Raw genomic sequence first — 12648 nt, forward strand, 5'->3', positions numbered from 1 at the left:
CTAATTGCCTCTTGTTATGTAAGGTAACTAGCAAATTCTAAGACACGACATGGAAAATTGATGATCTTTCTGAATTGGACAATACAACAAGAACCCTAAAATATGGCTACACAAAATCAATAAACAGAAAAGGAAAATAAAGAGTAAGCTAAAAAGAATTGAGATGCTGTATAATTTTTGTATAATACTATACAATGAAAGCATAAAAAGGGATGCAAGATAGAAGCCTTCTGTTGAATTTCTTATATTCACATTTCTAAACTCCAAAATACAATTTTTTTTCCTACACACATAAATACAAATATCACAAAATTACTAAGGCTGGTTCAACCAAGCTGACATAACCTCTCAATTTCCTTCATTACAGCACAACCACTTCAGCCATAAATTCAACCAGTCTTGTTGGGCAAAATCAATTTAGCAATGAAACTTTAAATCAGAATGAGAGCTTAAAATCAATTACTAGATAAAATAGATTAAAAAATTCATTAACAATCAAACATTATTAAATGCCCTCTTGGTTCCACCTCATCCTAAGAACATGAATTCAAATAGCAGGAGTTCTACATCAACTAGAATAAAATATTACTCAGGAGATAAGATAGTGACAAAACCATGCTCAACTTTTAGCTTAAATCCTATAGTGACCTTAAATGGCTAAGGGAAACACAATCTAGTACACTGAGTAGGTCTCACCAGTAGGCCAGATGGTCCTGAAGATAGCACTGGCAATTGGAAGAATACCCACAAGTGCAATCTGAAGCTGCTCCGTACAGCTTGTCCTAACTGTGATTTGTCCACTGAGCTTGTTGTTCAATCCCATACGAACAGCCATCTTCGAATTCCGACCAAGGGAGAACTGAGACTGCAGATTAGCGCCCAGAGCCAGGTCACCTCTCCATCTCATCAGAGACAGGCTCAAAGTGGATTGGTCTTGACCAATTGGATAATCCTTCTCCTTCAGTCTGGCCTCCAAGTTGGCCCCGTATGCTATATCACCCTGAGATTGAACTGCACCAGTGCTCCCCACCAAAACTAAGCGTTTTCCAATTGCAATCTGATCCTCAATTTTGAGTCCAGTGGCTACATTCTCTCCTAAGAAAGTAATGGATAATCCAGCAGCTGTCTTGTTCTTTTTCACATTCTTGAATTTTGTTTCACCTATGAGGATGTATCCAAGCTGCCTTCCAATGTTCTGAATGTCAAAGCCTGCTAGGGTTGATCCATTGTCTCCGTGCTTGGCTGAAACTGAGGAATTCAAATGGATGTTGAACTCCTTCTTATCTTCGGTAATTTGAACAGCAACTCCTGCTGGAAACTGACCTGCAATTGCAAGATTATGTTCAAGGCTGACACCATCATACCCACAATCATGATCCCACCCATGTGTGTCAAGGACTGGCCTTGCCAGGAGCTGTGATGTCGGCTCCAAGAATCGGTACCTGTAAGCTGGATTATCTCCATCAAAGGAAGGTGGCAGGACCATGTCAGGTAACGGAACTGGCACAGCCGCAGGACTTCCATTTTCTTCCTGATCCACATCTTCCCCCATATAACCATAGTCAATCCCATCAGCTTTTCCTTTCTTCTTTATTTCCCTCAATCTTCTTACTTCCTCTCTCCACTGTTTCTTCTGAAGGAGCTTCATCCGATAATCATACTCATCAAAATATGCCTTCCTCTGCTCCTTGCTGAGCTCAGCAACCTGAGCTTTCTTCAGGGGTTTAAACGGTGGGAGCTGGTCATATTCATCCTCTTCTTCTTGATCAGAATCAGAGAAGTCCAGGTCAACATCAGAGTCACCATTCTCATCACCCTGATCGGCAGATAGTTTTGGGTGGGAACGGGACTGCAGCAGTGAAGACAACAGGTATGGTAGAGGTGGTGAGCGAACACGGAGTCCAAATAGCTTCCTGTGGTCAAATGGGTCTTGAGGTTTTGACAAGGAACTAACTTCAGATAAGATCTTCATTGAGTAGCACAAAAGCAATAACTGGGATCTCCAATTTTGGCCGTTAGGGAGAATTTTTTGGCCTTCTCTGTTCTTCCTGCATGAAGGATGGTTTTCAACGAGAGACACAGGGTTCATCAAACTTGGATTCATCAGGCGCAAATCACCTACTGCTTGTCCAATGCACTGCTGTACAACATGGGAACGTTGAGCAACAAAAACCTCATAGCTTAAGGGGGACCCAGATGGTCCATCTGGAGGTGCTGTAGCAGCATGGGTGAGAGTGACAATAGCACTCTGCCATAGTGATGAACCAAGAACACTGGTGATTGACCTTAACAATGGCAGATCGTTAAGATCTCTGGTCTGGGCATCTAGCCGGTCTATATAGAGGACAATATCCGGTGGGCTTTTCTTAATGAACTTCTTTATAGATGATAAGACTTTCCGGTTAAAGGATTGTTCCATCACAGAAGATCTGAGACCCGGTGTGTCAAAGACCCGGATCTTAACTCCATCTACTGATCCAACGATCTCTTTCACAGAAGTTGTAGTATATTCAAATGCATCAACAACTGACTTCTGTTCACCAAAAATGGAATTAATGGTTGCACTCTTGCCCACTCCAGTTTTCCCTAGTACAAGGATGTTCAAAGAGAAGTTGAGATCATCTTTACCCTCTGCCTCCAGCTGCATTGCTGTCCTCTTGGCAATTTCCAGGTTAAACACTTGACTGGTTTGCCTCCCTGCAGCTATAACCATCCTGTATAAAACCTGTGCCACAATAGAGTCTTCAGGAGAATGGCCCAGTCTCTGGACAAGCCTCAAGAATTTCACTCTTGTGAATTGTATCTTCTCCAGCTTATTCTTTTGTTCTTCACTCAAATTGTCTTCTGATTCCCCCCCAGCTGTGAGAACTGGAGGAATAAAAAAGTTGGGACGATTTGGTCGGGGTGCAGGCTTCACAGTCTGCATAGAGGATCCCAAACCAGCAGGTCGCTCAATAGAGAAAAGCCTGGAACCATCTGGAGAGGTAATTGTAACACTGCCAGTGTCTGATCCTGCATTAGATGCTGCTTTTAGGAGAGCAGTCAATGCAGCAGAATCAAATAACTCTTTCCCATCTCCCTCATCATCAGTGTCCACTTCATCATCTGAGTCTGTAGCAATCTGTCCCTCAATTCTCTGAGGATGATCAAGATAACTTTGAGCACCCGAGTGAGAACTAGTGCCTGATCCTTGCTCCAACTCCTTCATCATCTGTTTGGCAGCTTCAGAGATTCCAAAGATCATACCTTCAGCATCTTCATCCGAAACTGGACCTTCATTGTCACTACCATCATCATTGTCATCATAATCTTCTTCTTCTGGACCAGGGTTTAGTATAGCTTCAGTTTCCAGCTTCACTTCTGAGTCTAAGATGGAAACTGGTACCATGGATTGAGGTGTTTCAGATTTTCTAGAGGCCCTGTCTTCCAATTGATCACTCTGGGCAGATCCAGCGACTGATGCATCACCATTCTCCAAATACTTCTCCTTGACAACAGGTTCCATGGAACTAACGTTAGAGTCCACACTCTGAATCTTATTTCCACCTGATTCTGAATCAACTTCATTGACAGATAACAGTGTGGTCTGTTGCTCAGTTTCAAGTTCAGGTTTTCCAACCTTACCAACTTCATTTATAGAAACACTTGGATCAACAACACCATCCTTTTTGCCCTTTTGGTTTTGGTCATTTGCAGAAACATTCATTACAAAATCAACAAAGCCAGATCCAGTGTCCAAACCATCAATTTCCACCACTTCTACCATATCAGTTTTTGGTCCAAGTGGCCCCAGTTCTATGGCCTCATGCACAGGGTTTATTGCAGTTTCATGTTCAAGAGCACCATAATCCTCTATCTTTGTAACATCAGTATCTGCTTCCATCAACTTGGAAACAACAGGATGTTCAACAGCAGGGTTTGGTTGATCAGACCAAGTACCCAAGATCAAACTTGTCTCTCCCGATTGCTCCACTCCTTGAGTTTCAGAAACTCCATTTTCTTGCTTATGGACCTTATCTCCAACACCAGATCCCAAACCCAATAAAATGGCCTGTCTGGTTTCATCAACTGAATCCCCTCCGGTCACAGAACTCATATTATCCGCCTCAACGAAATTTGAACTTACCAATTCTTCAACAACAGGTACTGAAGAATTCACTTTGACGGTATAATTCTCTTCCAAAACCTTATCCTCCGATTCAGTCCCATCTACTTCCTGCATTCCCGGTGCATAGCTTTCTTGAACTGCAGGCTTTATATCCTCGTCCAAATACACACCTTCAGACAAGGTCTCTTCTTCATTGCTCCCGTCTTCCTCAACAGTCTCAGAATCCTTGCCAGCAACCACAAGTGGCTCAGGAACCCCGTACCCATTCAGTCCCGATCGAAGAGAACCCGAATTCAATACTTCAACAGAAGCAAAATCCCTGCCCAAGGAAAGCTCATCCACGCCACCAGACTCCTCCAATCCAGCGACGGAAGGAAAACCAACAAGGCCCAAAATCCTTTGATCCTCCACTTCACTCACAAGCTCCTCATCCTCGGCAGTAACATCACCATCGTCCCTCGGTTGCTGCTTAATTGGAACCGCAGTCTTCGGAAGAGGGAAAATCGAAGAACCCAAAACAGGTTGAACGAAAGGAACGCTAGAGTGTTCCCCCTCCGTAGCTGTTTCCAGACCTTCTTCTGGTTCTGCAACAAGGTGCCTCTCGGAAGCGGTTTCGAACTCGTCCTCACCGCTCATGAAGCCCTCGGACTTATAACTATAGTCGCTGCTGCGACTGCTGAAGCTACTCCTATTGCGTTGCTTATCACCAACGTTTTCTATAGAGGTTTCGATATCAAAATCAGGAGGAGGAGCTCCGATACCTGGTGACCCGGATGGTGGTTGTTGCGGTTGGGACTCCTCCGCTGGTGATGGGGTCGACTGTGTTGCGTAAAGCGGAACAGACGGCTGTGAATCCATGGACGTAAGCTTTTGTTTCCTACTAAAACACGCAGATGCCGAAGCAGAGGTTACACAGCAAAGAGCGGAGTGCTGGGAATGATAAAAGATTGGCGTTGTCTACTTGTCTTATTGATTTTTCATTACTTTCGATTCTCTTCCTCTCCAACAAATTCTCCCCGTCTCCTCGGTTGCAGTTAGGATTACAAAGATAGGATCTTTGATATGAGGTTGCACGGAGAGCCTCGAGCTCGAGGAAGGTGAGATAAGGTGGAAGATTTCTCGCAGGAGTTTCTCTTTTATATTTATTATTTTTTTGGTAAGATCCCTTTTATATTTGTTTATTATGGCGACATAATTACCCCTGCACAAGATGTTTTTTCCCTTTGTAGATTCTTCTGGTTCTGGCCTCCAGGGCGGTCGCCGCGGTCCAGAAACAAGTTTGGACTTGGGACGTACATAATCGATGGTGTTAAAGGTGTTTGCCGCATCACCGTTACAAAGTGAGGCAATTCTCGGTCATTTCTTGTCAATTTATTTTCGTCATCATTTGGAAAGAGAAATAGTTTTGGCAGACTCAGATTGGATTGAACAATCAAAATGGTGAACGGTCAATATAGATGTAGAAGAGAGATAATTTTGAACCATATGGATTGAACAATCAAGCTGGGTTACTCATCCCAGTTTTTTTTTTTTTGACAGAAAAAGAAAGATTCTGATGTTCTTCACATAATCTTTCTATGTGCTGATCTTTGTTTTTGTGTATTAAACTTGGAGATGATTTAATTGTTGTTTTAAAATCTTCTTATTTGGCCAATACCATAACATGAGCACCATGAGCACCGGTAGTTAGTATAAGGTGAGGTTGCTGAATAGGTTTTTATTCTCTAACATTATGCCTAGTTAGTTTTTTTTATCCTTACTGGTTCTTTTGTTGGTGTCTTTGTTAATTTATTCTTTCTGTGAGGGCAGATGATTTAAAAAGTGGACCATGGAAATGGAGTGGTTGCTTACAGAACCTTCTATTACTACTATGTTTTCTGTTTTAATGATTTTTTTTTCAATTTTTTGTAGGTTATTATGAAATTGTTGGGGAATTAATTACAAAAATAAAAAAAGTGAATACATTGGAAGCCTTGTGGCTAGTAGCTAGAAGCTTGTGAGTCACATCTATCTATATCTATAAAAGGGATACTTGCCTTGGTGTCCATGCATGTTTTCTAGCATCATCTATCCTATATACATTGGAAGCCTTGTGGCTAGTAGAAGCTTGGGAGTCATATTTATCTATATCTATACTATGTAAAAGGGATACTTGCCTTGGTGTCCATGCGTGTTTATTGGCACAATTTATCATATATAAAACATATACTTGCCTTGGGTTTGGTATAAGCCATAAAAGTTAAATCTAAATACCATATATTATATATGATTAATATTTGTAGATATACATAGCACGTGTTCTCACATTAATATTATGTAAGTGTTTTCATTTTTTCACTCTTTCATTTTTGCTTTCACATGTTATAGCCTATTTCCCCCATATACCATAAAAGTTAAATCACGTATTCACTTGCACCATATTGTATTAGCAAGTAAACCCATTTAATGCATGAGGTTAGATAGAAATTTGGTTAGATTTTGGTGGCATTTGATAAACTTAAACTTTGATGTCTAAAAGGTGGAAAATCTATTATTTGGATTTGAAATTTGGAAAAGAAATAGAAATGATTTTTTTTTTTTTTTTTGCTTTTTAAAGGCTTTGAAAAGATAAGATTGTTAGGGTTGGAGCAATTCTCCAATGTCTGAAACTATCAAGTTTACTATTTTACCCTTAAAAATAGATTGTTTGATAATATTATAGATGTTAAAAATAGACATAATTTCAAACACCTCTTACCTTTGAGCAATAAGTTTTATATACTTTAGACATTTGAAAAGTGTTATCAAATACCATCTTATAAGACTGCAAAACAAGTTTGCTTAATTTGAAAACTTTTCAAATATATTAGACTTGGATTAGGGTTCAGGCTCATGGGTATTAATTCCCAATACAAACCAACCCAAGTCGGGAACATCGGTTGGCAAATTTGGGTATTAACATCATTTTAAGTTCAGGATAGGATCCTTATCTTGGGTTGGTTTTCATAATTTGGCCCATAACACAATCTATTATATGTGTATCCTAAGATAGACTTAAATTTTATTTCTAATAATTTAATTCAAAAATAAATAACCATATGTGTGAAAAACGAGGAGAGGATTTCTGTGTAAGCTTTGTGGTGAGAGGACCCCTCACCTCCCTTCTTTGGATATGGATAGAGTTTTTATTTTTATTCTTTCATCTTTTACTTCTATACGTGCATGGGAAAGTTCTTGATTAGTATCTTGTAGGACCTAGTGTCACTTTGGTCTCCTGAACTTTAAAACACGATAATTCAATACTCAAACTTTCAAAATATGCCAATTTAGTACATACCGTTAATTAGCCGTTAAGTGGCATTTGAAAAAACACAAATACCCTTTGACTATCATCTAATTTTCTTTATCAACCATCTAGACGTTGACAAAAAATGAGCAGTCCCAAATCATTGTCTCTTCTATTCAAAAATGTTGGGGTCATGTCTTAGTGGGCATTCTAGTGACCCCAACTTTCTTGAATAGAAGAGGCAAAGATTTGGGACTGCTCATTTTTTGTCAACATCTGGATGGTTAATAAAGAAAAGTAGATGATAGCCAAAGGGTATTTGTGTTTTTTCAAATGCCACTTAAACGGCTAATTAACGGTATGTACTAAATTGGCATATTTTGAAAGCTTGAGCATTGAATTATCGTGTTTTAAAGTTCAGGAGACCAAAGTGACACTAGGCCCAAAGTACAAGATACTAATCAAGAGCTTTCCCATGCACGTATAGAAGTAAAAGATGAAAGAATAAAAATAAAAACTCTATCACTTAACATCTGGGTTGATAGAGACAAAGATTTGGGACTGCTCGTTTTTTGTCAACATCTGGATGGTTGATAAAAAAAATTAGATAGCATTCAAAAGGTATTTGTGTCTTTTCCAATATCACTTAACAGTTGATTAACGGTAGATATTAAATTAACACGTTTTGAAAGTTTGGATACTGAATTGTCGCATTTTAAAGTTCATAGACGAAAATAACACTAGGCCTAAATAAATTAAAAAAAAAGAAAAGAAAAACTAAAATGGCCAAAACAAAAAAAATCTCCTAAACTGGCTTATATTTGAAATCAACTATTGCTATATGAATAGCCAAAACAATACCTGCCTCAGTATTCTTTGAAATTAGGGGCGTCATGTGACTTTTGCTTTCTCTGAAATGCTGTAATGTAATGACTAAAGACGTACCAAAATTGTTAAAAGATGGACGGCAAAACTCTCTGATATAGATTCCACTGAAGCAAGCATGAATACATGAACTATTGAATTTCTCAACTAATTAAAACCACAAATACAACACTCAATGACCTCGTTGAAATAGTCAAATAACACAGTGACTTGACTTTCATACAAATTATTAATTAATGGTGAAAGTGAAACAAAGCAAGTGTAATCGTGGGTGCTCAGATTGGTATGGGATCAATGAGCAAAAGCACGATGTGAGCTTTCAACACATGGGCGTTGGTGTAGCCATCTTCACGCTTGTAGGCGACATCGAACACGCGTGCAAGGTTCACAGCTCGCATTAGCGGAGGCATTGCTGCGGCAGTTGGTCTGACGCACTGTTCGTTTATATCCTTCCATGTATTATTGATCAGCTTGCGTATCTCAGTGATTGCTTCTTCCCTTGACACACCATTTTCATTCATATAGCATTCAATAGCAGAACTGACATGTCCTCTCTCTTGCTCAAACTTCAAACATAAGAATCACAACGCATGGTTAATTAGCAAACATATTTGTATTTGTAGACAAGAGCTCAATTCACTTAAAATGTACATCTACACCAGATTTATAGATAGGGGTGTTAATTGGATTGAATTTGGTCCAATCCGATCCAGTCCAACGGGAGTACATTACAAATGGATCGGGTCTGTCCCAATTCAATGAATATTTTGGATCATTTTGTATTAGTCAAATTTAATGTTTGCACTGTTCGATCTGTTCAAATTTATTTTAATTTGGATTAATTCTAATCCAAACCTGGTCCATTGACACCTATATTCTTTGTCTACTATTAATGGACCAAATGGTGGCTAAATCCAATCTAATCCAATATAAATTCATTATAGATAGACCAGGTCCAATCCAATCCAATAAATACTTTGGACTATTAAGTCTAGACCGATCCAATTCAATATGACTTGTTGGTTCGTCCAATCAATCCAAATTGATTTTGGTTTGGACGGGGTCCAATCCAAAACCGTTGCATTGACACCCCTAGCTATAGATGCATACTAACTACTAAGGCTCAGTTTGGAAAGAGTACAAATACAAATATGTACAATACAAATTATAAGATTTTACGTTCTACATATTTGTACTTGTATTCCTTTCAAATGAAGCCTAAGGCTGTATTTGTTTGGAATACAAATTTATTTGCACTAGTACAAATGCATGTAAGTACAAATATAAAAAATGAAAATTCTTGTTTAATTTTGTTTCGGATTTTACTTTATTCTGCTTTATGTCTTAATTTATTTTATTTATACTGCAATAAAATAAAATAAGCTAAAATTTGAAACAAAATTAAGTTAAAATTTACATTAAAATCATTTGCACTGTTATGATTTTGCAGCAATGCAAATTTATTTGCATTGCAACCAAATACAGCCGAAGTATTTCAACCAAGGTGCAAAATTTTAACACAATACATCTTTTGTATGGGACGTATCGTATATTTTATCGTGGCTGTAGATACACTTTTTTATAAGGTTTTTCCCCAAAAGTTTGATTTTTAAATGTTAAACAGCCTTTAAACTGATCCCTTGATATATTCTGGAAAAAAAAAAGAATTAAATATATATGTATCGATACACAAATTAATAGTACCTCGTTAGACACGATATCATCCATGAGACGACCAATCAAACATGCACTCCGAACAATTTTAGGTGTTTTTGACACCCAATCAAAGACCTCCTTTGTTGCAATTTCTCCCATACCCACAAAGGATGTAAGTAGTATCATGGCGTAACCACAGCTAACCAAGGCATTCTCCAGAGACTCCTTAAATGTAGGAATGTGGCCTTCAGAGAACCATTTGGCTTCAGTGAAGTAGGTTCTAATCAATACTTTCATCTGGAGCACAATCAAAAATTAAAGTCAGATACCTTTGCTTAACTAAGGTAGATCTCAAGATGGAACAAACCAGAAAGGAGAGGCAGAGCCATGTATATATAACGTACTTCTTCTTTTGCATAAGAGACACAATAAGATCTTCCTTCATTCCTCATCTCTTCTTCAATTTCATTGTATATATCTAAGAGTGCAAGATATATCGCTTTCATGTATTCTGGCAGCTTATCAGTTTCATCGACATCCCACCTGAATTCATGAACTGTATTGAGTGAGAAGAGCAGTGAAGAACAATATAGACACATCCCGCCTGTTGAAATTGAACCCAGACTTGTTAAAATTCTGAGCAATTACAGGAGATAATCAAGATGTTTTGGTTTCAAACCTTTCAATTGCATCAGTAAACAGTTGGAGCTCTTCAAATGTACCATATGCATCATAAGTATCGTCTAAAATTGAAGTCATGGCTGTTACTTTGGTGAGGATGGTTCGTCCAAAGGAGTATTGGGGTTCAGGATAAACTCCCATTATACAAAAATAGCACTCCACCACTCTGTTTCTTGCATAAGGTATCTTTGATGCCAAGTCTAGATCCTTCCACCACCTGTAATTGTATACATAGATTACATATACATGGTTAAGGTAATCACCAAACTTCAGAGATATGGGTGTCAATGGATCGGTTTTGGGTTGGACCTCGTCCAAATCAAAATCAATTTTGACAGATTGGACAGACACGGACCAATAAAATATATTGAATTGGACCAGCCAGACTTAATGATCCTGAGTATTTATTGGATTGAATTGGATCTGGTCCATTATAATATATTTATATTGGATAGAGTCAGATTGAACCAATATTCAGTCCATTGATAGAAGATAAAAATTTAGGTGTCAACGATAGACTAGGTTTGGATTGGAACTTTTCTAACTTAAAACCAGTATGAACAGATTGGATGATCCAATCATTAAATTGGACATGTCCAAAATGACCAGAAGTATTCATCAGATTAGATTGGATCTGATCCACTTGTAATGGATTCATATTGGACCAGATCAGATTGGACCAAATCTGGTCCAACTGACACCCCTACTGGAGGAGGGGACAGTTGAAGAAACTTACCTTGATATTTCACCTAGCTCCTCGAGATGCAATGACTGTAATCTGTTGAAATCTAGCTTTGCAAGCTTAAGCAAAACCTCATTTCGTGATGGGTCTTTCTCATAGAAGGAGATATAATGCCGTGCCTCTAGTTTAGTCATACCCCTGTGGAGAGACTGCTCTAGGGCATGAATCACTTGTTCTACAAGAGGGGAACTTGAATTGGTAGCCACAGACTTGAGGTGGGCAGTAGTAAAAGAAAGGGCTTCATCTAAAATTTCTTCTCCACGTATCCCAAGATGTGCAGCTTCATACAAACTCAGCATTCCTCGTGTGTCTCTGGTTAAGCCATTTCTGAATTTTCCATGTTCATCTCTGAATTTATTCAATACATCTGATTGACCAGCAGAAAATTAGTAATTGATGGACAATAACATAATCAAATAAGTCGAGATCAAATCAGCCCCCACGAGATTACCCCCACGGCATCCTACAGCACATTCCCGCTGTGTATTGAGAATAACTTCCGATGGTAATATCAGAAATGATGATGCCATCATCGGGAGATGTTTCTAATACACAGTGGGGATGTGTTGTGGGATGTTGTTAGATTTTTTACGGCTCATCCCAGCCTTAATATATATTACCAGGTAGGGGTGTCAATTGGGCTGGATTTGGTCTAATCCAATCCAGTCCAATGTGTGTCCATTATAAATGGACCCGGTCCAATTCAATCTAATGAATGTTTTGGACCAATTTGGACTGGTCTAATTCAATATCTGGACCATCCAATCTGTTCTAATTCATTTTAATTTAGATTGGTTTCAACTTTCAACCCAAACTCCGTCCATTGACACATGTGTTCTTATCTTATATCAATGGACCAGATATTGGCTTAATCCAACACAATCCAATATAAATTTGTTACAGACAGACCAGGTCCAATCCAATCTAATAAATATTTTGGATTGGATTGATCCAATCCAATATGTCTTGTTGGTCCGTCCAATCTGTCCCAATTGATTTTGGACTGGACGGGATCCAATCCAAAACTGGTCCATTGACACCCTTATTACCAGGTCCATGGTTTGGGCTAGGATGGGCCCGAGAGGCCCAAAATGATTTTACTACCCTGTAAAAACTCGTCCCAGTCCATAATCATCTGTAGTCTATGTCACGTCACCAAGACAAGTTAGAGAAAAAGAAAAGATGAAAAATATTAATAGAATAGAAAAATAAAAAAATGATAAATGCATAAAAATATTTAATATTTATATAACAATACCCTATATGCTTTTAATAAAAAACCCTGTGAGCTTATGGCTTGTTAACCTGTGA

The 12648-nt window shown here is 38.5% G+C and overlaps 2 protein-coding genes across 2 annotated transcripts; both read right to left on the reverse strand.

Annotated features, from left to right (window-relative positions):
* Positions 1–449: 449 nt before the first annotated feature.
* On the reverse strand, positions 450–5306 carry LOC104598972 (translocase of chloroplast 159, chloroplastic). The gene has a single exon (XM_010261303.3). It carries the CDS (start codon positions 4964–4966, stop codon positions 674–676), a length of 4293 nt encoding a protein of 1430 aa, XP_010259605.1. The 5' UTR covers positions 4967–5306; the 3' UTR covers positions 450–673.
* A 3114-nt stretch (positions 5307–8420) lies between these two features.
* Positions 8421–11867, reverse strand: LOC104599064 ((-)-germacrene D synthase-like). Its single transcript, XM_088900425.1, has 6 exons — positions 11789–11867; positions 11332–11704; positions 10594–10812; positions 10319–10457; positions 9963–10211; positions 8421–8824 (listed from the first exon to the last, which is right to left on the reverse strand). Exons 1-6 carry the CDS (start codon positions 11865–11867, stop codon positions 8534–8536), a joined length of 1350 nt encoding a protein of 449 aa, XP_088756551.1. The 3' UTR covers positions 8421–8533.
* Positions 11868–12648: the final 781 nt, after the last annotated feature.

This window comes from Nelumbo nucifera, chromosome 3 (genome assembly GCF_055504915.1).
Source record: "Nelumbo nucifera cultivar China Antique chromosome 3, China Antique-T2T, whole genome shotgun sequence".
Classification (NCBI taxonomy): Eukaryota; Viridiplantae; Streptophyta; class Magnoliopsida; order Proteales; family Nelumbonaceae; genus Nelumbo; species Nelumbo nucifera.

What these genes read in the sequence shown, in the direction of transcription:
- LOC104598972 (XM_010261303.3), bottom strand. Translation starts at nt 4,966, where the DNA reads ATGGATTCACAGCCGTCTGTTCCGCTTTACGCAACACAGTCGACCCCA.
- LOC104599064 (XM_088900425.1), bottom strand. Translation starts at nt 11,867, where the DNA reads ATGGCATCATCATTTCTGATATTACCATCGGAAGTTATTCTCAATACA. An exon ending in TCTCTTATGCAAAAGAAGAA is followed by an intron (nt 10,212 to 10,318) that starts GTACGTTATATA and finishes ATTGTGCTCCAG; the next exon opens with ATGAAAGTATTGATTAGAAC. An exon ending in ATGATATCGTGTCTAACGAG is followed by an intron (nt 8,825 to 9,962) that starts GTACTATTAATT and finishes TTATGTTTGAAG; the next exon opens with TTTGAGCAAGAGAGAGGACA.